We start from the raw sequence: 26,003 nt of genomic DNA on the forward strand, positions 1-26,003 counted from the left end.
TATATGAAAAAGCACTTCAAGCAGTAATGATTGAGGCACTCAGTTCCACACTTAGTATTCATTGGATTCACTTCAATGTCTTCCCTGTGTGTGAGGGGAGGGAAGGGGTGCACAGTGTGTGTGCATGTTGTTTTGTAGTTTGTGTCCGATTGACATGTCATTGTAAAGTCCTAGGAGATGTTCAAAAGCTCAGTATAAATGTGCTCTTTTTATCATTCTGTCTTGTCATTATTCTGTCTATCCAAAATAAAAAGTGGATGTTTGTTGCTGTGCCATATGTATCCGGGATCATCTAGGGTCACACAAACAAATCATGTCCCTCACCTCACATGAGTGGTGGCATGACTTCTGTTGCAGAGCATGAGAAGGAACGGATGTGCAAGAGTTCAGAGTACATGAACCTCCATTTTAAGTGCAAGTGGTTGTACACAAAGTATATCGCCGATGTGCCTCAGTTCAAAGCAACCATTCCAGAGTACCCCAGGTAAACTAACTCTCTCTTATCTCTTTGTCTTTTACGTTTTCCCTAACATTCTGTGTGTGTGTACACTGTTAGATGATTTAATGTACATACCTTTTGTAATTATCATTGTTATTATTTATTCATTCTTATTTTTCCCTCAAGGCCTAAGTGTTTTGGGTTACACTGCTGCTCCTTAGCAGATGTGTAGCGTATATGGATTCATCCAAACACATTGACGCCTCCTTGAGAAACTGAAACTGTTTCTTTCTCAGCTTCTTGATGTTATTAAGAAGTTAGAATTGTATGTATTCTGTTTCTCATGTGATGAAGAAGATCATATGAATGTACATGTTTACATTGTGCAGAAATGTGAACATTAAAAGTAGCAGTAATCATTTTAAAAACCATTTTTTGCTTGCACATTGGTGGTCATTGTAGGCAGTATCTTGAAGTCATCTGGCTTGCCCAGGGCTATAAATCTAGAAAAAGACTTCATTTATGAATAGGTACATGACAGGCATGATAGCCAAGTGGTTAGAGCAATGTACTTTCAATCTGAGGGTCCTGGGTTTGAATCGCAGGAACAGCAGCTGGTGGGTAAAGGATGGAAACAGTTTTTTCCAGTTTCCCAGGTCGGTGTGTATGCCAGCCTGTTAACAGATTCCTCCAGGTCTGTCATTTGTGTGTCAAAAGCCTTTGTCTCCACAAATGGTTATCCTGTCCATGTTCTCTTGCAATGTCACTAGTCCATCGGGGGTTTTTTTCTGTCTTCCTGTCTGTCTTCCTCTTTGTCTATCTCCCTCAACAGTTCCTTGGAGGCCATTGGATCATGTTACGTGGCTCTACCAGCATTGTGAACTGTTGTCATCAGATCTTATTAAGGTCCAGTGTGCTGCTTAACGGCTTGGCACATTAGTTAATGGATGACGTGATCAGTTTATCTGATGTTTAGCATCTTGCTGTAACACTTCCTCTCCATAGCTTGGGGTCTTGCTGCGAGGGTCCTTGTCTGGCATGCCAACAGGAAGATGGAATATCCTGGTGCATACAGGAGCCCGGTCTGTACCCCACATCTGTGGTTGGTGGATCATGGAAACATGATCATTCCTCTCTTTCACTCCACCAAAAAAGGGGACATGGCTGCCTGAGTCGAAGTGGCAGGCAGTGTCACACACATGAAAATCAACTCAGTGATTCAAATTGAACATGTGAGATGTGGCCCATGAGCTTAAAAGACCAAGAATATATATACATCTCTCTCTCTCTCTCTAACTCTCTATATATATGTCTTCATACAGATATGTGTGTATATGGATAACTGTGACCCGTTGAAATTGTTACCTTGTTCAGAGATCCTGTAACAAGTGAAGTTTATGTGGACAGGTGGTTTGAACCCTTCGTGATGCAGTGGCTCAATGAGAACGACGATGTTTCCATGGAGTACCTGCATGGTGCTTACCAGAGAGACAAGAAAGATGGGGTAAGAGTTCAGTACCAGTTAGAAACACACACACACACACACACACACACACACACACACACACACACACACACACTCTACATGCACACTAGTTGATGTATTTTCCCACAACATCTTTCCTGCACATTGGAGTGGAAGGCTGGGTGTTCCAGGAGTATCAGTATTTTCCCACAACATCTTTCCTGCACATTGGAGTGGAAGGCTGGGTGTTCCAGGAGTATCACACGTGGTTAGGTGTTTTAGGAATGGGTGGTTGGGTGTTTCAGGAACAGAAGGCTGGGTGTTCCAGTAGTGAGTGGTTGAGTGTTTCAGGAGTGAAGGCTGGGTGTTTCAGGAGTGGGTGGTTGGGTGTTTAAGAAGTGGGTGGTTGGGAGTGGGTGGTTGGGTGTTTCAGGAATGGGTAGCTGTGTGTTTCAGGTGTGGGTAGCTGTGTGTTTCTGGTGTGGGTAGCTGTGTGTTTCAGGAGTGTGGATAGCTGTGTGTTACAGGTGTGGATAGCTGTGTGTTTCAGGAGTGGGTAGCTGTGGGTTTCAGGAGTGTGGATAGCTGTGTGTTACAGGTGTGGGTAGCTGTGTGTTTCAGGAGTGTGGATAGCTGTGTGTTTCAGGAGTGGATAGCTGTTTGTTTCAGGAGTGTGGGTAGCTGTGTGTTTCAGGAGTGGATAGCTGTGGGTTTCAGGAGTGGGTAGCTGTGGGTTTCATGAGTGGGTTGCTGTGTGTTTCAGTTCCAGAAAAGCTCGGAGCACTACCTTTTCTCCACCTCTGTGGTGGACGTGTTCACACAGCTCAACCAGTGTTTCGACGTCATCAAGAAGCTGGAGTGCCCCGACCCCGAGGTCGTCAAGAACTACATGGAACGCTTTGCCAAGGTCAGGGACACCTGATAAAGAAAGGAACAGGAAGGTTACTGTTAAAAAAAATAATAATAATGATTTAAAAAAAAAACCGAACATGAAATGATACTGCACTTGAACACAGAATAGAATATAAAGCACAAAATGACACACGATTTTAAAACAAGCTGTTGAAACAAATGTGTAGGGGGTCTGCATCCTCTATCCTGGGGAAAAAAAAAAAAAAAATGAAAGTGTAAAAAAAAAAAAAAATTGTATCAACAGTCCAGGTGAAAAAGGATGTACTTATAAAAGCTTGCTTATAAAGATGAATGAGTATGAGTTCCGGCCCAGAATAAAAATGAAAAATATAAAAAAGCTCAGGAATAAACTTAATTCATTCATCAAATGATGATGACATCCTAGGGTATGTATTTTGCCTTCAGTTATTTTCATATGTGTTTATCTCTCATATTTATTTCTTTCACTGTAGTTTTTTTTTTGGAACAGGTTATCAGTGGATCTGTTCATAAGTAACTGTGTAACACATGTTTGGCTCCTCTCTCATAGTTTATGTTGTGTTTGTGTTGTGTTTTCAGACAGTCAACAAGGTGCTGCTTGCATACTCGGACATCGTGCGCAGGGACTTTGGAGAGTACACAGGAAAGCAGAAAACTGTGAGTGTTGTGTTTGTGTGCAGTAATCATTCCGTGAACTGCTGAACCTTGCTGAAATGAGACCAGTGCAGGATGAGTGTGAAGTTCTGTCACTGTTTTTTGTGTACTTATCAGTGGGCGTTTCTTGAGTTTGGTGAACAAAGGCAATGCAGTCCTCACAGGAAGAAGCCCTGATACAGAGTGGTGACTCATCGCCTGATCGCTCATTCTTATCACAGTGAGGTGACTGCCAGGCACTGATGAGCATACCTTTTTTTTTTTTTTTTTTTTTTTTTTGCTGCTCCATCATCTGCACTGTTTCAGTGGCATTACTCCCATGCCACTCATTCCAAGTCACTGTACACAGCCACACCCAGGTCCCAGCATTGGCAGTCCACAGGGTACCATCAATGATTAGTCACCAGGAGGCCACACACCAGAGGAGACCCTGCACTGCTGCCGAGTCACTTTGGTGGTGTTCAGTAGTGCCTGTTCTGATTTAATGTACACCACCAAGTAAGCCCCCTGCTGAAGACAATAATGGCTTAGTCGTGGAGCCAGACTGAGTGAGCATCCTGATGCGTATACTTATAAGCAGCAGTCAGTGGATTGTGGATGAAAGACAGCAGTGCTCAGTCAGCAGTACACATGACCATGTAATGATGCAGCCACATACAACCCAGTTAATTAATGATGTAGCCCTTTATGACTGGATACTGATTTGTCTGCGCATGATCTTGTACTTTATTCTGTGTGAGATAGGGAGCCAATGTTTCATTGTGGGGGGGGATTTACAGCTCAGTCTTGTCATTGAGTTTTCTCTTCTAGTGACTGAGCACTAAGGACAGGGCATTTGGTTGTCAGAAGAAAAAAAAACAAAACTGGTTTTATTAGTGAGTTTAGAGTGGGTGAGTGGGGGGATGTTTTAATCTACATACTTTCTGAACTTACTCAACTTCCAATTTACTTATATTTTATTTATTTTCTTGCACATGTTGAACGGTGATTTTCTGTACCTGTGTATAGACTATGAGCGAGTCTTGAATCATGAGTTCATATACTTGGAATTTTTGTTGTTTTTTGTTACAGGCATGCATTCTGATGAACAACATCCAGCAGCTTCGGATCGAGCTGTCAAATGTGTTTGAGTCCATGGGAGGTGAAAAGGTAGGTGTTTGTGTGTTGTCTTGTTTGTGTAGTTTTTGTCAGGGTGTTTGTGTGTTGTCTTGTTTGTGTAGTTTTTGTCAGGGTGTTTGTGTGTTGTCCTGTTTGTGTAGTTTTTGTCAGGGTGTTTGTGTGTTGTCTTGTTTGTGTAGTCTTTGTCAGGATGTTTGTGTGTTGTCTTGTTTGTGTAGTTTTTGTCACCCTGAACCTGTCCTCTTTCTTCAAGTTTACTTTTGCAACTCTGTCAGTTTCTTTTGTTGTTGTTTTTTTTCATTTCAGTAGAGTTTTCCCTCAAATATTAGGGGTTTTGCAATTAGTTTTATCTTTATCGTTTTCAGGATTCTTAATGCTGCAGGAAAATGTAGAGAAGGCTGACTTCTACCAGTGATTGTTACCTGTGTGTCCTTGACCCTGTCTGTTAGGTCATGACTCATTGAAGTTTAGTCATGAAAGTGTTCTGTTTTTTTAGTGCAGTTATTTTGAGCAGTTTGCATTTTTTTCAGTTCCATTTAGATAAAATTGTGTGTGTTGTTGTTGTTGTTTTTCAGATGGATAGACTGTTCCGTTTTAAACATAATTAGTTATTTTAAACAGTTCTTAAACTGCTTTTATTCTCATAGCCATTGTTTTAATTTTTGGTTAGTCAAGGTGAAGAAACTACCATTTCTGGCTAATAACTTTTTTTTTCTTTTTTTTTTAGATATACATTTTTAATTTTTTCTCAGGAAAGAATCTTCAGGTATGCATGCATTCATTGATTTGTCGTGTAGCAGTCAGTCTTTAGTTTTGAGTCTTTCCACTCTTAGTGATAGTAGATGGGGGGATACGGTGGAGGAGGGGGAGGGAACAGGAGAAGAGGTAGGGTGGAAGGTGGGACTGTGTGTGTGAGTGTGTGTGTGTGTGAGTGTGTGTGTGTGTGTGTGTGAGTGAGTGTGTGTGAGTGTGTGTGTGTGTGTGAGTGTGTGTGTGTGTGTGCATGCTTGTTTGTTTGTGTGGATGTGTGTGAGTGTATGTTTGTGTGTATGTGCGTGAGTTTATTTTTGAATAATATATATATCTATGTGTGTGTGTGTTTAAGTATGTGTTTGTGCTGTAACATGAATAAAACAGCAAAAAACGTAGCCAAAAAGTACAGCAGCTTTGACATAAAACTAATTAAAAAATTCACACCTTTGCTCTTTACTTTAACTGTAGTTGTTCTGTTGCAGCTGGATGCCAATGCAGCGGACATTCTGAACGAACTGCAGCAAACGCTGAACGGAGTTCTCGATGAACTGAGCACTATCTTCGCCAAGAGGTATTTTACGCCTTGAACTGAAGACTTGTGGAGGATGATGATCATATGATAGTCAGTCAAAGACATAGTGTGTCCTTGTTCCTTCATGAGGGTGTAAAGCTGATGTTCGGTAGACACCACAAGCAGAAGGAAATATCAGTAAAGATGACTCAGAGAGAGGGGTGGAGAGAGAAGGGGGGTATACAGAAAGGGGGTTGAGTTCTTAAACATGTGGAATGTTCAGTCTTATTTCATGTGATCTCTCTGAATGCTTAACATGTGCGTGTCTTTTAAGTGTGTATTTTATATGTGCATGTCTTTTAAGTGTGTTTGTTATTATGTTTGTATTTCAAGCCACACGACCATATGGTCATTCCTCTTGAGAGTTTAAAAAAAAGTTGGTGACTTTACTTGATTCCATGTGTTCCTATGTGTTTATGACATTTTTCACTTTTTTTTTCCTTATGTTGGCCATATCGGGTGCAATACTTCAGCGTTGCCCACTCCCACCTGTACATTTACCTAAGAATGATGTGTAACCAACTCCTGAGTATCATGCCTATCAGGTGCAGTACTTCACTGTACCTCACTCCCACCTTTACCTTTACCTAAGAGTGATGCATAACCCACTCGTAACTATCAGGCACAATACTTCACTGCACCCCGCACCCACCTGTACCTTTACCTAAGAGTGACACATAACACACTCGTAACTATCAGGCATAATACTTCACTGCACCCTGCTCCCACCCGTACCTTTACCTAAGAGTGACGCATAACACACTCGTAACTATCAGGCACAATACTTCACTGCACCCTGCTCCCACCTGTACCTTTACCTAAGAGTGACACATAACCCACTCGTAACTATCAGGCACAATACTTCACTGCACCCTGCTCCCACCTGTACCTTTACCTAAGAGTGACACATAACCCACTCGTAACTATCAGGCACAATACTTCACTGCACCCCGCTCACACCTGTACCTTTACCTAAAAGTGATACAGAACCCACTCATAACTGTCAGGCACAATAGTTGAGTTTAGCCCGGACTCACCTGTACGTACCTGTTGTGTACCTGTGCTGTGGCAGCCTGGAGCCCCAGATTCAGCACAGCATGCAGGAGCTGGGCCACCTGCTGTGCCAGGTGAAGGGGGCGGGGCAGGTGTCTCTGGCCCAGCCCAGTCAGCGCTGCAACATCCAGCAGGAATCGGACGACGTGCTCCGGCCGCTCATGGAGTTCCTCGACGGCAGGTGAGAGGGGTGGTGGGGGACACAGCCATTATCTGGGGTTTTGTGGGGGGTGGGGGTGGGTGGGAATGGGTTAAGGGGGAGGGGGGGAGGGAGAGAGTTATGTGGGTGTATGTGTGTGTTCTTCAGTTTAACCCCTAGGCTGCTTGCATGACGAGATAACTCGTCATGGCAAGCATGTATGCTTCGCTGCCTGCATGACAAGATAACTCGTCATCGAAATATTCTGACTTTTCCCTGGTTTGCATTCACTTCCTTGGCAAAAATAGTGGTAGCTTTAGCCTGGGGAATCTCTCTAGATTCTATTCATAGCTAGAAACCCCATCTATGTCATGAAGCAGTCATTTATTTGAACGTTTTGGTTGGGTCACTGTCCAAGTGTTTGCCTGACTTCTCTCCTCGCTCGCTCAACAAAATGTCGGACTGACGCCGTGCTCAAGACATGCGATCGTGACGAACTAAATCAGCCATGATTTCTTTCTTTAGCTGATGCTCAGAAAGAATTGAAGCGTAAATTCGAAGGAGAAGATAGAGTTGAACATTTATAGGACGATCTGATAGAAAATAAAGGGAGTAATCAAGAGAGTGGCCAAGATGCGACTGTCAGTGAGTGATGCCGGCTGTACAGATGTTAGCAGACGACAGATGACCGAATTAGCAGCAGAGCGATATTCTTGGCACGCAGCCAACGCGGTCTGATGAGAACTGAATCAAGTGACCCTGTGAGAGGGGTGAGAGGAGGGGGGGTGGAGACTGAGGGGGCGTGGCCTCACATCCATCTTATCACTTGGAGAAGTCACAATGTATTGTGTATCTGTCTCTTAAAAAAAAAATATATATATATATTGTGGTTGTTCTAGTATGATTTTGTGTTTGCAGATATCCATTTGTCCAGAAAATATGATGTTTTTGTGCAAATTACCTGACTAATGTTTGTAATGAACAAGTTGAAAATGTGACAAAAAACAAAACACTGATTTCAAAACAACAGCATGTCACTAAAAATATATAAAATGGGAAAACAGCATGTGTTTTGTATTCTTTATTCATCTACCTTTCAGAAAATATATACTTTTATGGGTCTTTCTCCAATAACAAAGAGCACAGAATTTTTTGAAAATTTATACCCGTTTTTTGGGAAAAAACCCTGGCAAATAGATTTCACTTAAATCTTATTTTCCTGGCAGCGAAAGGGTTAATGTCTATCCACATAGTATGATTTTAGACGGGGCCAAAAAAAAAAAAAAAGATTCATGTACAAAGTGGTGTGAACCTAATAGAATGTAAACTGTGAACTTAATTACATTAAGTGTCCAGCTGGTCTGCAAAGCAAACTTTCGGTAATTTTTAACAATACGAAATCATCAGCAACATCTTTTAACAATTTATCCGGAAAGCCAGGTAGAAAAGGGCTTTAAAGTCTCGTATTGAAAGAGTGTGTGTGGGTATGTGTGTGTCTTTGTGTGTGTCTGTGTATGTGTCTGTCTGTGTGTGTGTATGTGCCTGTCTGTCTGTGTGTATGTGTCTGTCTGTGCGTGTATATATGTCTGTGTGTGTGTATGTGTCTGTGTGTGTATGTGTTTGTGTGTGTGTGTGTGTCTGTCTATGTGTGTGTCTGTGTGTGTGTATGTGTCTGTCTGTGTGTGTATATATGTCTGTCTGTGTGTGTGTCTCTGTCTGTCTGTGTATGTGTCTGTCTGTGTATGTGTCTGTGTGTCCATATGTGTCTGTGTGTGTATGTGTCTGTCTGTGTGTGTATATGTGTCTGTCTCTGTGTGTGTGTATGTCTGTCTGTGTGTGTGTGTGTGTATGTCTGTCTGTGTATGTGTCTGTCTGTGTCTGTGTATGTGTCTGCCTGTGTGTGTACTTATAGGTTCAATTCCCCCTCTTACCCGCTCTCCCAAGTTTGACTGGAAAATCAAACTGAGCGTCTAGTCTTTCAGATGGCATGTTAAACCAAAGGTCCTGTTTGCAGCACGCACATGGCGCACTGAAAAAGAACCCATGGCAACATAAGTGTTGTCATGTGGCAAAATTCTGCAAAAGAAATCCACTCTGATACGAACACAAACATATATGTATGCACTCAACGCCTGACAGCATGATGAGTGATGATGTTGTCAGGCATTTGCCTACTAAACTGGGTGTAGTGTTTATGGATTTGTCTGAATGCAGTGATGCCTCCTTCAGAAACTGAAACAGTGTGCCTTCTTCTGTGTGTGTGTGTATGTAGTCATTGTGTGATTTAGCATTCGTAGCTTGGTAGTGTGCGTGTGCATTTGTGTGTGTGTGTGTGTGTCGTGTTCTTACATGCTTTGTGTCTGACTGATGTGTTAACCTAAAGCACTCTTAAGAGGTTTGAAAGCATAATGTGAATGTACCTTTCTTTTATTTTCCCATGGAAAATGCATTAGTTTTTGATAATTCTTTTAAAAAGATATGAAGCACAAGCACTGGTAGTGTCCATTGTCATAAGTGTGAGTGCATACTATATACGTATGTGCCAAATGTGGGAATGTTGTTTGTCACAGTGTGGTATGACGTTTGTAGCTTGGGACTGGCCCTCAGCCATTCAGTGTAAAGATTACATTAATTCTTCATCATTGATGATTCATTTTATCATTTGGAATACATTACAGCACCCAGGTTGAATTATTAGATGATGATTCATTTTATCCTTTGGAATATCTTACAGTTCTTAAGTTATGGCATTAGATTAATGTTTAGTCATTGATGAATCATTTTATCTTTCGGAATATCTTACAGTTCTTAGGTTAGATTATTAGGTTAATCCTTTGTGATTGGTGAATCATTTTATCCTTTGGAATATCTTAGGTTAGATTTTCTTCTTCTTCGTCTGAAACTGATCTTCGTCATCGTTAATGGGTTGTGATTCCTGTGTTGATTTATATGCACAAGTGGGCTGTTACATGTATGACTGCTTTTACCCTTGCCATGTAGGCAGCCATAGTCCATTTTTGGGGAGGGGGGCTGCATGCTAGGTTTGTTCTTGTTTCCGTAATCCACTGAACGCTGATATGGATTATGGGATCTTTAACATGCATATTTATCTTCTGCATGCATATGCACATGAGGGGGGTTCAGGCATTAGCAGGTCTGCACATGTGCTGACCTGGGAGATCAGACAAATCTCCACCCTTTACCCACCAGGTGCCATAACTGGGAATGGAACACAGGACCCTTGGATTGAAAGTCCAATGCTTAAACCACTCAGCTGTTGCACCTGTCAGGTTAAATTTTGAACACCTCTGTGCTGTGGGAGCCCACATCATCTCAGCATTACGTGATCATTATCCTGGACATTTTAAGGCAATTGTTTATTAACTGATACATCAACAGGTGTTTGCAAAGATCAATTTAAAGTTGTACATTTCTGCACATTTCAGCAAGTTTCTTTTTTTCCATAATATTGCATTCTAGCAGTACAGATGTGTGAACTAAGGTGTTGTACTAACTGTGCTTTCTGGAAAATATGAAATAACTCATGTTGTAAAGGCTAAAAGTGACTTGTGATTTTGATGCAGTTAATCAATGTATTGATTTGTTTGTGTGCAGTCTGTCCATGTTTGCTCAACTGTGCGACAAGAAAGTCCTGAAACGCTTGCTCAAGGTGAATCAACTTAGCTTGTTATCACAGATTTTTTGTCATGTTTATGCAGTCTCTCTGGTTTTTTATCTTGATTTGAATTTTATGTTGATTAAGTTAGACCTGAGTGAAGTGTTTCTGTTAACATTGTTTTAATCAAGCCCTTAACCCCAGAATTGCCATGTCCGTCAAAATTAGTAGAGTCTCACGGAGCCATCTGTGACACCTACCTCTGTTGAATTAACAGTGGTATTTTATCCAACATTTTTGCCAGTTTTAGAATTTGAAGAAGCACTAACTGATGTCAGTAGGCTCAGGAAAGTTTGGGTTTTTTTATTGATTTTCTTCCATTTTCCAACTCCGTAAGTCATACATTTATCACAAAATCATTTGGGGTTTTTTACCTGAGAATTAAAACTGGTCTTATTCAAAATGTTGATGCCATGACAGTCTCAGATTCGTAATCCTTTTAAATGTTCGAGGAAATCGTAAATGATGTCAACACTGATGAGAAAAAAACCTGTACAGTGACTTAGAAAATAATTCTTATAATTCTGATGAAGAAGAGACCAGGCGTATTGCTCCTTTTCTGTTTGTTTCTGTGATGTGAATTTATTTGTAGAAGTATTTACTAAAATTAATACAAACAAATGGAAACTTCAATAGCTACTCAACAAATCACAATGTGACTCCTTTTGTTTTATGTCCAGACAAAATGATAACTCATAATGCTTTATACATCAGTTGGTGTAATTTCATGCACAAATTCCCACAAACAGAGAAGCTACAGTAGTTTTCAGTTAAAGTAGATAGTACTGACATCTTTTTTTTATTTTTTTCCCCTCGGCATATGGAATACAGCTGACCTGAGAAAGTGTCAGCAGTCAAGGAGTTAATATTACTTTTTCTCTTTGACTGGTTTTAAGAATTGACGGTGATCAGCCCAGAAATGGCCTTTGTGGTCGGCTGGGTGATAAGTATCATGATTTGGTTTACACTATTTCAGGGGCTTTACCCTCACACCACTCAGTCCAAACCTACACATTGCTGCTTCCAGGTTCCTTGTAGTTGTTCACCTTTGGCGATTGTCTTTGGAAATTAGAGTTGGGTGCCCATCTGACGAATGAGGAGAAGAAGAAATTAGAGTTGAACACCAGTCACTAATAGAATACTGTTTGTTTTGTTGTTGTTTGAGGGAGTGTTTATTTTTTTCAGTTTTCAAAACCATGTTATTCTGATAGATTAAGGGAGTGTATAAACAGGCATCGATGAAAGGTCCCCAAGTCAGCCATTTGTGTGGTCATGTGGAACTCTCTGCCCTCTCCAGGATCTGTGGAAGATTGTCATGCACACGATGGAGAAGACAGTGGTCCTGCCTCCTTTGTCAGACCCCAGACAGGTGAGAGAGTGGATTTTTACCTGTCATTCAGCCTACCTGTATTGTTTGTCTCACTCAGTCACTGTCAGTTTTTTTGGTTTGTTTGTTTGTTAGTTTGTTTTTTGAATACATGGATAGGAGGATACCGAAAAATCTGTCAAATGTCTGTATTGGAAGAAGAAAATTATAGTTTTCCTGAGCATATATTTTAAGTTTTGTTGTTAATGTTCTATTTTTTCATAGCCATAAATTAACTGTCATAATAAACACAATGAATAGGCCCTTTGGAGTAGTCAAATATGTCGTACATACCCAAGTCAAGTCAGTGTTTGATCAGGTATAGATTTGCTGTGATTAATGTATCTTAGTAATTGTCTATCCTGGAATGAAAATCGGGATGAAATAGCTTCAGTGGTTGTCCGCCATACCTGGATTAAAATGTGCTCAGAAACAAATGATGCCATTGTCTTTTTCAGTAGTCCAGTTGGTTGCTTATTGTAGGTCCCCACAAGAACCTCTTTTCAAATAATAATCTACAGAAGTAGTGCATACAATATTTGATTATTGATAACTTTTTCGTCCTAATCCCACTTCCCCTGTCCCGCCTCTCACACACACCCTTCCAATATTATGTTTTTTTCTTTCTCCAATCACTGACACTGACCCTCTTCATTTTAGATTTTGTACTCTTATCTGTTCCACATTCTGTTCTCTCTCTCTCTCTCTCTCTCTCTCTCTCTCTCTCTCTGTCTGTCTCTCTCTCTCTCTTCCTTCCTTTCTTAGTCCCCTCCTCCTTGCCCCCCACCCCCACCCCCACACACCCCCACCCTCCCCTCCGCCCCGCCCCTCCACCTCAACCGCCCCCCTTTTCATTCGAATATACAGAAATGTCAATTTCTGATTAATAATAACAATTATCATTATGATAGAAATGATAATAATCCAAATGATGATAATTATAATAATATCATTTATTATCATTTATTTTCAGTCTAATATCATCATCTTAGATGAACAGACTGTAAATAAATAAACGAACGAAGGCATGCAACACATGACTGAAGCTTGGCATTAAAGATTTGTTTACTATACTTCATCAGGTTCTTTTAACAACGCTGATCTTGGTCGGCCAAGATCAAATCACTTTTGATAAATCAGAGGCAGTGCGTCTGTTTTTAACAGGGACAACCAAAAATTATAATGGTTTCGGGTGGTTTTTCAGATGGGTGTCTGAGAGCAGTAAACCTTTCTCATCTTTGAGTAAATTGGTAATAATGAAATAGTCAGTACTCACGTATAAAGAATAGTACATTGGTGACTGTGAAATAGCCAGTTCGATTGTAAGAGAAAGATTGAGGGATTGTGTCACATCAGAAACAGATGTGTGTTTTATTTTCTGCAGTAATGTTAGCAGTGTATGCATAACATGATAATCCATTATTTTTCAGGTTTATGGACACTGTTTTTATCTTTCATCATTGATTAACAAAGAATGACAAAGAATGGTGTTTTTACGTTATTTTTTTATGGTAATGCATACTGTCTTGTTCTTTTATCTTTAACGAAACGTAGAAATGCTGTTTCATATTGTTTTCCATGTGTTATGTCAGCTGTCTTGTTCTGTTGTGGTAACACATGAACGGTGATTCTTGTCGATAGTTGTGTGGTGACCAGGATGTGGTAAGTGTGGTGGTTCATCCATCTAGTCATGACCCAGTCAGCACGGGGCTGGCGTCGTGACATGGTTTTACAGGAACGGGAAACCAAAGCCACCCCACCCCCCACCCACGTCCACCCCTCATTCCCCCATACCTGCCATACCCACCCACCCTCTTGCCTCCTTGCCTGTCTCTCATTTTATACAATTCCTGGGTGGTGTTGGACTCTGTCCCCATGTCCTGTCTTCTCAGCTATTGGTTACACTCTTCTCTCTCTGTCTCTCCTCTCTCTCTCTCTCTGTCTCTCTGTCTCTCTCAAATTTGTGTTTGGATCCCCTTCAGCAGGGGCTGTTGCATGTACTGAACAAGTTTCGTTTTATTTTGTTTCGTCTGTGTGTGTGTGTGTGTGTGTGTGTGTGTGATGTCTCTTCCTTTCCATGTTTTTCTCCTTCTGCTTGTTACCTTTTGATTTATTAAAAATACAGATTTGTTTGGTTGTTTGTATCATATTCCTGTTTTAGTATAGAGGTTATATGAAAAAATGTAAAATGCATACAGTGGAACAAAAGAAATCACCTGTGCATTTATGTATTGCTTAAAAAAATAAAAATAAAAAGTCAGCCCATATCAAGCCTCATCATAATGTCTCTGCTTGATAAGTAAGACATCAAACACTGTCATACACCTCTATTACATTATTGCTCCAAAAGTCACCACATATCAAGTGCCATCCTAAAGTCATCGCTGGCCAAAGTGTGTTATCTGTGGTTGTGTGGTGGCTGTCTGCAGTTGTTGCCCCTGGCGGGCAATGCTCAGGCCAAGATCGAGGACATGTCACGCATGCTGCTGAACCATGTTAGTCAGATGCCCGTCAACATGCCCATGAAACAAGTCAAGAGCATTCAGGCCACGTTTCTGGTATATGCAGTCACCCCGCCTGCCGCCCTCTGTGTGTGTGTGTGTGCTTCGTGTCTCGCTTTGCTGTGGCAATACTCATCACATTTTGCTGTGCAGTGGTCACGATGAATGTTGTCATCACAGCGTTCCACTATTTTTGTCGTCGTTTCATTGTCAGTGCTCACGGTGGTAATGTTGTTATGTTCACCGTTCGTGTTGTCTTTATATTTGTGGTCTTAGGGAGCTGTTTGTTGTTTGAGACTTGGAAGTAGCTACAGTCGTATAATTCACCTCATGGTTCAATAGCCAGATTCCTGTAACTCACCCACGATTTGATAGCGAGAGTCCTATAACATATACATGATTTGATAGCAAGAGTCCTATAGCACATACATGATCTGATTGCAAAAGCCAAACTGGTCCATGATTTGATAGCTAAAGTCCTATAACTCATTCATAATTTGATAGCAAGAGTTCTGTAACTTGTGTATCTGTTGTTCATTTTCCTTTCCTCCCTTCACTCTGTGGAGAGTCACTGGGGTGTGGCACAGAACTGGTCACCAGATTCCTCCAGGTCTGTCAGTTGCCTGGGTCTCTTCAGACGGTTTTCCCTGTCCATTCTGCAGTGTCTGCATGCATCAGTTACGACACAACAGTGTGTGCCAGTGCCATAGGCCTAATCCTGACCTTCAGAATTAAAACTGTGGTGTGGTGATCTCTTCATACCCAGTTATGAGTAAGAGTGGATCTTTTTCTTCTTTCTTTTTTGAATTGTAGCAAAAATGCGTCATGCGTATGATTAAGCCATTGCCTGTTATTGTTGTCATGAATCCTGTTTTTCATGTTGTTACTTGCCTTGAAGTCTTTGGTATCGTAGCCCATGATTATCGGTGGCCTGTTTGGGTGAGTTAAAAGCTGCATGTTGTGTCCGTGGTAGCAGTGATAGAGGTCATGATGATTATGTAGTCATCCTGACCCCTCTGTTTTGTGCTGTGTTGGAAGTATTTACTTGCACAGTTACAGGATATGACTTTGAAAATAGACCACCATTTGTAAAACATTTGTACTTCCTTTGCCATGTCTCTAGTCACGGTGTACATCAAGATTATCCCCAAACTTTACACATTATGATTCCTTAACAAGCCAGGAGAAAGTATAAAGATTTATTTTTGAACAACCAGAAGAGGGGGTGTAGGAATGGACAGGTGAGTAGGCACTTGTTGTTTTATATGAGGGAGGGAAAAACAACCATGTTAATTGTAAGACTTGCCCAAGTTTGTCATGGTAAGTAGACTAACTCCCAAAGGGAAGTGTGCCAAGGAACTCCCTTTTTTTGTGAAAATGTTTAAACATATGTGAACACTGCTCCCAGAGTATGACAACAGAGATTTTAATGTGTACCTATTATGAAAACTTCAATACATTGTGTTTTGTTATATTTTCTTATTTGTTTATTCATTTCATTCCCTTTCAGGTTAGAATTGTAATACACATGCTTATGGTGAGCTCCCAAGGCCTACCCCTCTCTTCGTTTTTTTTCTCTCTGTCTCTCTATCATTTCTTTTTTTCCCCCTTTTTTCTTCCTTGCTCACACATGGGTGTGTACAGCATGTAATTTTTTTTTTTTAAACGCTTCAGAGGCATATGTTTAACTTTCAGTATCAATATGTTTGTCTTTTTGTTCTCTGTCTGTCTCTCTCTCTCCATCCTCCTTCCCTGTCTCTGAGTTTCTCTGTCACTCTCTCCCTCCCTCTCTCTCCCTCCCTGAGTGTCTGTCACTCTCTCCCTTTCTCTCTCTCTCCATCCTCCCTCCCTGTCTCTGAGTATCTCTGTCACTCTCTCCCTCCCTCCCTATCTCTGAGTGTCTGTCACTCTCTCCCTCCCTCTCTCTCCCTCCCTCCCTCTGAGTATCTCTCTCTCTCTCTCTCTCTCTCTCTCCATCATCCCTCCACTTTCTCCCTCTTTTTCTTTTGATTGCCCTGTATAGCTCTGTCTCTTGTGGACATTGTTGCACTGAACTGGATTGGGTACAAACATGTTGAACTTATTTGTTTGAGTGTGTGTGTGAGACAGTGTGACTCGTATGGTGTAGGAGGGTGAGAGAGAGCGAGAGACATGTATGATATGTATATGTGCCCATGGCCAGACTGCCTTTACACCATTCTGAATCCAAATCTCTTTGCCGCATGCTGTTTCACATTTCTTCACCTCCATAACATGGGCATATGGCCTGGTGCATTAGATTATCTGAGTTAACTCTTTAGTTCTCTCTCTCTCTCTCCCTCTGTCTGTCTGTCTCTCTCTATTTCTCTCTCTCTCTCTCACTCTCCTTTTTTCAATGCTTACATAAAACCTTTTACAAAGGTGTATTGTTGCCATTAGTAAGAGGATACTAAGATTTGTGTTTTGGTTTTTACAGCAGATGTTTGTGTAGCATATATGGAGCTGTCCCCATGCTTTGACACTGAAAATTGATGTTGTATTTTTGGTGTTGTTTTTAAAGCAGATGTTGCATTATCGCTTATATGGATCAGTCTGCATGCTTTGAAACTGAAACTAATGGTTTTTATGTGTGTGTGTGTTTTTTGTTGTTGGTTTTTTTTAAAGCATATCTGGTTTAGCAAATATGAATCAATCCATGCATTTTGCAAGAGAAACTGATATGGGTTTATTGTGTTTGTTTGTTGTTGTTTTTTTCTTTTAACCATATATGATGGAAGTAAATATGGATCAGTCTGCATGCATTGACACCTGAAACTGATGTGGTTTTTTTGTGTGTGTGTGTTTGTCAGGTTTTATTCTTTCTTATATATATATATATATATATATAATATAGAATATTTCCAAAGATGCACAGTTGTCACAGGTAAATAAATTTTAAGATTTTTTTTTTTTTTAAGCAGATATGTTGAAGTGAATATGGCTCAGTCGGCATGCTTTGGAACAGGAAATGCTGAACGTGTCCCCCCCATCTGGGAGGAAGGTGGCCGAGTGGTTAAGACACTTACCTGCCAATACAGTGTTTGTGAGGGTCTGGGTTCCAACCCCGCTCTCACTCTTTCTCCCAAGTCAAACTGGGCGTTCAGACATGCGGATGAGATGATAAGCCAAGGTCCCCATGTGCAGCACACACTTGGTGCACTGGAAAAGAACCCAAGGCAACATAGGTCTTGTCCTCTGAGGCATCTGCTTGGCAGATGTGGTGTAGCATACATGGGATTCCTTCTGAATGCGGCAGACGGGCGCAACAGCCGAATGGTTAAAGCGTTGGACTTTCAATCTGAGGGTCCCGGGTTCGAATCTCGGTGACGGTGCCTGGTGGGTAAAGGGTGGAGATTTTTACGATCTCCCAGGTCAACATATGTGCAGACCTGCTAGTGCCTGAACCCCCTTCGTGTGTATACGCAAGCAAAAGATCAAATACGCACGTTAAAGATCCTGTAATCCATGTCAGCGTTCGGTGGGTTATGGAAACAAGTACATACCCAGCATGCACACCCCCGAAAGCGGAGTATGGCTGCCTACATGGCGGGGTAAAAACGGTCATACACGTAAAAGCCCACTCGTGTATATACGAGTGAACGTGGGAGTTGCAGCCCATGAACAAAGAAGAAGAAGAAGGAGTATGAATGCGGCGACACTCCCTAGAGAAACTGAAACTGACACAGAAAGTGGTGGTGTATGTGCCCCTGTCAGGACATGTCAGATTGACACAGAAAGCGTTGTGTGTGTTTCTGTACACAGGACGTGTCAAACTGACACAGAAAGTGGTGTGTGTGTGTTTCTGTACACAGGACATGTCAAACTGACACAGAAAGTGGTGGTGTATGTGTCCCTGTCGGGACATGTCAGATTGACACATTGAGAGATGTCAAATTGACACAGAAAGTGCTCTGTGTGTCTCTGTACACAGAACATGTCAAATTGACACAGAAAGTGCTCTGTGTGTCTCTGTACACAGGACATGTCAAATGGACACAGAAAGTGCTCTGTGTGTTTCTGTACACAGAACATGTCAAATTGACACAGAAAGTGCTCTGTGTGTTTCTGTACACAGAACATGTCAAATTGACACAGAAAGTGCTCTGTGTGTCACTGTACACAGGACATGTTGAACTGACACAGAAAGTGCTCTGTGTGTCTCTGTACACAGAACATGTCAAATTGACACAGAAAGTGCTCTGTGTGTCACTGTACACAGGACATGTTGAACTGACACAGAAAGTGCTCTGTGTGTCTCTGTACACACGACATGTTGAATTGACACAGAAAGTGCTCTGTGTGTCTCTGTACACAGGACATGTCAAATTGACACAGAAAGTGTTCTGTGTGTTTCTGTACACAGAACATGTCAAATTGACACAGAAAGTGCTCTGTGTGTCTCTGTACACAGGACATGTTGAATTGACACATTAAGTGCTCTGTGTGTCTCTGTACACAGGACATGTTAGATTGACACAGAAAGTGCTCTGTGTGTCTCTGTACACAGGACATGTCAAATTGACACAGAAAGTGTTCTGTGTGTTTCTGTACACAGAACATGTCAAATTGACACAGAAAGTGCTCTGTGTGTCTCTGTACACAGGACATGTTGAATTGACACATTAAGTGCTCTGTGTGTCTCTGTACACAGGACATGTTAGATTGACACAGAAAGTGCTCTGTGTGTCTCTGTACACAGGACATGTCAAATTGACACAGAAAGTGTTCTGTGTGTTTCTGTACACAGGACATGTCAAATGGACACAGAAAATGCTCTGTGTGTCTCTGTACACAGGACATGTTGAATTGACACAGAAAGTGCTCTGTGTGTTTCTGTACACAGGACATGTCAAATTGACACAGAAAGTGTTCTGTGTGTTTCTGTACACAGAACATGTCAAATTGACACAGAAAGTGCTCTGTGTGTCTCTGTACACAGGACATGTTGAATTGACACATTAAGTGCTCTGTGTGTCTCTGTACACAGGACATGTTAGATTGACACAGAAAGTGCTCTGTGTGTCTCTGTACACAGGACATGTCAAATTGACACAGAAAGTGTTCTGTGTGTTTCTGTACACAGGACATGTCAAATGGACACAGAAAGTGCTCTGTGTGTCTCTGTACACAGGACATGTTGAATTGACACAGAAAGTGCTCTGTGTGTCTCTGTACACAGGACATGTTAGATTGACACAGAAAGTGCTCTGTGTGTCTCTGTACACAGGACATGTTAGATTGACACAGAAAGTGCTCTGTGTGTCTCTGTACACAGGACATGTTAGATTGACACAGAAAGTGCTCTGTGTGTCTCTGTACACAGGACAAATTGACACAGAAAGTGGTGTGTGTGTCTCTGTACACAGGACATGTTAGATTGACACAGAAAGTGCTCTGTGTGTCTCTGTACACAGGACATGTAGAATTGACACAGAAAGTGGTGTGTGTAATTAGAAAGTGCTGAATGTAAGCAGAAATGGGTGTGAGTGTAAACTGAAAGTACTACATGTGTATATTCCTTGTCAGAACATGTAGAACTGACACAGAAAGTGGTGTGTGTGTCCCTGTTCACAGGACATGTAAAACTGACTCAAAAAGTGCTGTGTGTAAATGGAAGTATTTTAGGTAAACAGAAACTGATGTGTGTGTTCATCAGGACATATTGAACAGTCACAGAAAGTGGTGTGTGTGTGTGTGTGTGTGTGTGTGTGTGTGTGTGTGGACATGTCAGTTGGAGGCAGGCTGTGCATGTGTATGTCAGAACATTTCAAAATGACATGGGCCGTGCTGTGTGTGTCAGGACATGTCAGACTGACACAGGTTATGTGTGTGTGTGTCATAACATGTTTAACTTACACAGACCATGCTGTGTATATGTCAGAACATGTCATACTGACACAGAACATGCTGTATGTGTGTCAGGACATGTCGTACTGACACAGGTCATGCTGTGTGTCAGGACATGTCAAACTGACACAGGTTGTGTGTGTGTCATAACATGTCTAACTTACACAGACCATGCTGTGTATATGTCAGAACATGTCATACTGACATAGAACATGCTGTATGTATGTCAGGACATTTCGAACTGACACAGGCCATGCTGTGTGTGTGCGTGTGTGTGTCAAAACATGTCGAACTTACACAGACCATGGTGTGTGTGTCAGGACATGTCAGACTGACACAAAAAGTGCCGTGTGTGTCAGAACATGTCAAATCAAGACAGGACACGTTGAATTGACACAAACTGTGCTGTGTATGTCAAAACATGTCGAATTGACACAGAACATGTCAAACTTACACGGGGCGTGCTGTGTGTGTCCCTCACAGGACATGTCGAAGGAGGCGGAGAAGAACCTGAGCCCCAGGCAGTGCGCAGTGCTGGACATGGCCCTGGACACCATCAAGCAGTACTTCCACGCCAACGGCAACGGCCTCAAGAAGGCCTTCCTGGACAAGAGCGCCGAACTCCAGTCCCTGCGCTACGCCCTGTCCCTGTACACCCAGACCACTGACACCCTCATCAAGACCTTCGTGCAGACACAGACGCTGCAGGGCAAAGAAGGTCAGTGAGGGATGGGGGAAGGGGGGGCTGTGGATGGGAGGAGGTCAGGTTTGTGTTTGGTTGGGGGGGGGTTAAGGGGGGGGGGGGGGAATTTTGCACACACACAGACAAATCTTTACGATAGAGGTATGTCATCTTTTTGTGTATGATGTCTGGTCACGTATAGATTTTTTTTTCACTAACATAGAACTGTATCTATCTGTCTGTTCATGTTTAGATTTTTTTTTTCACTAAGATATATCTATTTATCTATCTTATCTATATATATAATCTCACACTCATTTTCTTCTGTTGTTTCATGAAGCATTTGAAAGTTTCACTCTTGATATAGAAAACTGTTTGAGGTAATGTCCAAGTTCAAGTTTGCTGGGTTTTCTTTGGGGTGGGGGTGGGGATCCATGCATATGTGTGTGTGTGTGTGTGTGTGTGTGTGCAGAGTTTCTCTGTGAATGTATATTTAAGTGTGTGTATATGCATGTGTTTGTACATTTCAGGTGTGTGTGTCTGTGTGAGCACACATTTACAAGTATGTGCATGCATGTATTAGTTCGTCTGTGTGCGGTTGTGTGTATAATTATGTGTGTGTGTATATATATGTATGTGTGTGTGTGTGTTTGGATGTGTGTTTGTGTGTGTGTGTGTGTGTGTGTGTGTGTGTGTGCAGGAACAAATGAGGAGCCAGTGGGAGAGGTGTCAGTCCAGGTGGACCTGTTCACTCACCCCGGCACAGGGGAACACAAGGTGACCGTCAAAGGTGGGTACTTGGCCACACTTGATAACGACACTAACCATAATGATAATGAAACAGTCTGGTTACATTTCCACAGATACACAAACAGATGTACAGCAGTTTCCCCCAACAGATAGATGCACAGCAGTTTCCCCCAACAGATACACAGACAGATGCACAGCAGTTTCCCCCAACAGATAGACAGATGCACAGCAGTTTCCCCCAACAAATACACAGACAGATGCACAGCAGTTTCCCCCAACAGATGCACAGCAGTTTCTCCCAACAGATGCACAGCAGTTTCCCCCAACAGATGTACAGACAGATGCACAGCAGTTTCCCCCAACAGATGCACAGCAGTTTCCCCCAACAGATACAAAAACATACACAGCAGTTTCCCCCGACAAACGCACAGATAGATGCACAGCAGTTTACCCCACAGATGCACAGACAGATGCACAGCAGCTTACCCCCAGCAGATGCACAGCAGTCAACAACGAAAATTTGACAGAATGTACATTGTGGTGATCCAGTTCTGTTTTAAATGTATCTGTGGAGTTTGGCCAGCATTAGCTGTTACAGCAACCCAAAAATAACATGGCACCACTGGTCAAGGAATGTCAACAACCATCCCTTCCCATACTGATCACACCACTCTCTCTGCCCCTTTCCTTGCATCCAGTGACCACTCATCGCACTCCCACCCTGACTGTCTTTGTGTGAAGACCTCTCTGTACTGCAGCCTGTAGCTAAATAGAAGGAAAAGTTGGACATTCTTACATTCACACATGTCACAGAGAAACTCTTTGTAGTGTTCATCTGTAGCAGGAGTGAGTTCAAGAGGGTTAAGAGTCTAACCAGTGTTATCTCTGGATGTAATGAATTAACTCTACAACAACTACAACAAAGATGATGCAGAGGTGCCTACTGTTACGATTTCGCTGTATTTTGTTACGCTCGATCACAGTTTTTTCGGACATTGCGCCAGCATTAAAATTGTTCCAACGAGTTCATTTTCAACTACATATCAGAGGAAGTATAAACAGAGCACCAGTAAGAGACTGGACAGTGGAAAACGGACCTAATATAAAAATTAAAAACAGCCTCTGGTAGCAGTCACACCATGTAACAGGTAGGCCCAAGTGTTTGTATGCCTTGTAGATAAAATTTGCTTGATGTGGCTTGGAGTCGGGGTTGGCATCTCTGATAATGCAGTTTTTGGGGTGGTTTTTTTTCACAGTGGTGGCGGCCAATGGACTGAAGTGGCAGACAACGGGCATGTTCTGGCCTCTGGTGGATGTGCACCTGATCGGCCCACATCTCAGCGACAAGAAACGCAAGCACTCCACGAAGTCCAAGGCCAACAACTGGTCCCCCAAGTACAATGAGATTTTCCACTTGTGAGTAGAGACAGCGGCAGTCTGCCCTGTGTGTGGGTGTGAACTGGGTGTCAGCAGTGAGGTGTACGTATGCCATTTTGCAAACCGCCATGTGTTTTCATACCTGAATAACTGTTGTTGTCGTTTTTTCCTAAGTTGTTTTAAATCTGCTTTTAAACTTAAAAAGTACCTCCTGATTTTTTTTCAGAAGGAGAAATCATAAGAAGTAGTAGTTACATTTCCAGTGAATCAGTTTTTGTTGAAATGTATTGTTCTTTCCCTTGTTCAAAGTAAAGCAACAAAATATAAAAACATTTCTTTTCCTTTTCACTTTTTTTATATATATTTTTTAATCAATCAACAAAGAAAATTTTGTGTGTAAAGTGTCATTTAAGTCTGTCAAAATATGTGATGTCCTGCATATGTATAGGTCAGAAAAGGCACAGCTGAACTCCACCAAAGCAACTCAGCAGCAGTGCACAGTCTCCTCTGTAGAGAGTGGTGATGCTACTTGCGCATAACACTCTATAATCAAGACACGCCCAGACAGCTGGGACGGCATTTGCCTCCTCTGCTGTTCTGACGGTCATAGTTGGATGTGACAGACTACAACACGCATCTGCAATCTTCACAGCATGATCAGCATTGAGGGGAGAAGCAGTATATAAATGACTATGACATACTGACTATACTGTGTGCAGCATGATCAGCATTGAGGAGAGAAGCAGTATATAAATGACTATGACAGACTGACTATACTGTGTGCAGCATGATCAGCATTGAGGGGAGAAGAAATGACCATGACGTCCATGACAGACTGACTATACTGTGTGCAGCATGATCAGCATTGAGGAGAGAAGCAGTATATAAATGACTATGACATACATGACAGACTGACTATACTGTGTGCAGCATGATCAGCATTGAGGAGAGAAGCAGTATATAAATGACTATGACATACATGACAGACTGACTATACTCTGTGCAGCATGATCAGCAACAACAGAAGCAGAATATATGACCATGACGTACATGTCTTGACTGCCTCAGCTGTGTGCAGCATGATTGGTAATGACGGGAGAGAAGCCGTTTTAATTACCATGATGTACCTGATTAACTGTGCAGCATGACCAGCAACGACAGAAGCAGTACATATGACCACCATGACATACATGACCAACTATTCAATGTGCAGCATGATCGGCAATGACAGAAGCAGTATACATGACAAAGTATACTGTGTGCAGCATGATCAAAACAACAGAAGCAGTATACATGACAAACTATACTGTGTGCAGCATGATCAAAACAACAGAAGCAGTATACATGACAAACTATACTGTGTGCAGCATGATCAAAACAACAGAAGCAGTATACATGACAAACTATACTGTGTGCAACGTGATCAAAACAACAGAAGCAGTATACATGACAAACTATACTGTGTGCAGCATGATCGGCAACGAGGACGAGCCAGACGCCTACGAGCTTCACATCCGGGTGAAGGACTACTGCTTTGCGCGCGAGGACCGGCTGATCGGCATGGCGGTGATGCAGCTCAGAGACATGGTGGAGCAGGGATCCTGTGCCTGCTGGTGCTCCCTGGGCCGACGCGTCCACCTCGATGACACCGGATTCACCATCCTCCGCATTCTGTCGCAGCGGACCAACGACGAGGTGGCCAAGGAGTTCGTCAAGCTCAAGTCTGAGTGCCGGCACGTGGAGGAAGCGGTGGCGCAGCAGTCATGATAGAGAGACCTCCTTGCTGCGTGTGGAGAGGTTGTGTGGTGACAGATCATGACCTACTTAGATCTGTTGAAACCTGTGAGATCGATCTGATTGATGTGTGCTGAGACTTGGACATTAATAGAGTGCCGCACTTGCATGGCAGACAGATTGTTGGTTCTTAACCTGAGTTGAAGAAATCCACTGATGTTCAGCTTGGATCCAGTCTGGAAATCCAGTGTGAGACTGAATTTTGTTTTGATACAATATATGATTGGAAATTCTGTGTTCTTGAGCGTAACATCTTTGTAGACATAGATCTTAGATGTTAGGAATTGTTATCAGAGTGAGCCAACAAGAGATGAGTGTGCAGGTTTCTAGTCAGTTTTAGTTGCTTGGTTGCGTCTAACTAGCAGTATGTATTGGTTAACAGTATTGTTTGTCTCATTTGCTTTTGTATTGATGTAGTAGATCTGGGTTAGGTGGGTCAGAGGTTCCAAACCTTCAACATTTGTCAGCAAGTTTTTTTTTAGGTAGAACAATTCCATACAGGCTTTTATGAAATATTTGCAATGTTTCGTTTACTGTTCAGGTATACAGCAGGGCTGCAATTCGTCCAACTGATGATGACTGAGAGGCTGATGATAGAGACAATTACAAAATATTGAAGTTAGAATGTAAGTATTGAAATAACTCTTACTATGCTGTGTGTAAATGAACGCTATCAGTCTGTGACCTGGAGTTGGGTATGTTTCGTGTTGCTTACAGTCAGCCTTTATTTTACTTTTTTTTTTTTTTTTTTTTTCTTTTTTTAATAAGGATGATGACAATGCAAGAAGACTTTTACCAGGATGTTTAACATGTCTTCAGTCATGAGGGTGATGCTGTATTGCTGAACTTGCCTGTCTTTTGGGACCCGACTCTTGATCATTCAAAGGCAGCACACCTGTACGCTGAGG

At 42.0% G+C, this 26,003-nt stretch overlaps 1 protein-coding gene across 1 annotated transcript in view; it reads left to right on the forward strand.

The window, feature by feature from the left end:
* The window catches only part of LOC143297062 (protein unc-13 homolog B-like), a 50,312-nt gene extending 25,244 nt beyond the window's left edge, over positions 1–25,068 (forward strand). The window contains exons 13-28 of the mRNA XM_076609234.1: positions 358–484; positions 1,847–1,943; positions 2,455–2,508; positions 2,668–2,811; positions 3,375–3,452; positions 4,521–4,598; positions 5,804–5,892; positions 6,965–7,126; positions 10,700–10,754; positions 12,058–12,129; positions 13,783–13,788; positions 14,556–14,684; positions 20,976–21,210; positions 21,875–21,964; positions 23,181–23,340; positions 24,771–25,068. Of these exons, the coding sequence (XP_076465349.1) occupies positions 358–484; positions 1,847–1,943; positions 2,455–2,508; positions 2,668–2,811; positions 3,375–3,452; positions 4,521–4,598; positions 5,804–5,892; positions 6,965–7,126; positions 10,700–10,754; positions 12,058–12,129; positions 13,783–13,788; positions 14,556–14,684; positions 20,976–21,210; positions 21,875–21,964; positions 23,181–23,340; positions 24,771–25,068 (1,874 nt within the window). The remainder of the gene's footprint in view (positions 1–357; positions 485–1,846; positions 1,944–2,454; positions 2,509–2,667; positions 2,812–3,374; positions 3,453–4,520; positions 4,599–5,803; positions 5,893–6,964; positions 7,127–10,699; positions 10,755–12,057; positions 12,130–13,782; positions 13,789–14,555; positions 14,685–20,975; positions 21,211–21,874; positions 21,965–23,180; positions 23,341–24,770) is intronic.
* The last annotated feature ends 935 nt before the right edge of the window (positions 25,069–26,003 follow it).

This window comes from Babylonia areolata, chromosome 22 (genome assembly GCF_041734735.1).
Source record: "Babylonia areolata isolate BAREFJ2019XMU chromosome 22, ASM4173473v1, whole genome shotgun sequence".
NCBI classification, from domain to species: domain Eukaryota; kingdom Metazoa; phylum Mollusca; class Gastropoda; order Neogastropoda; family Buccinidae; genus Babylonia; species Babylonia areolata.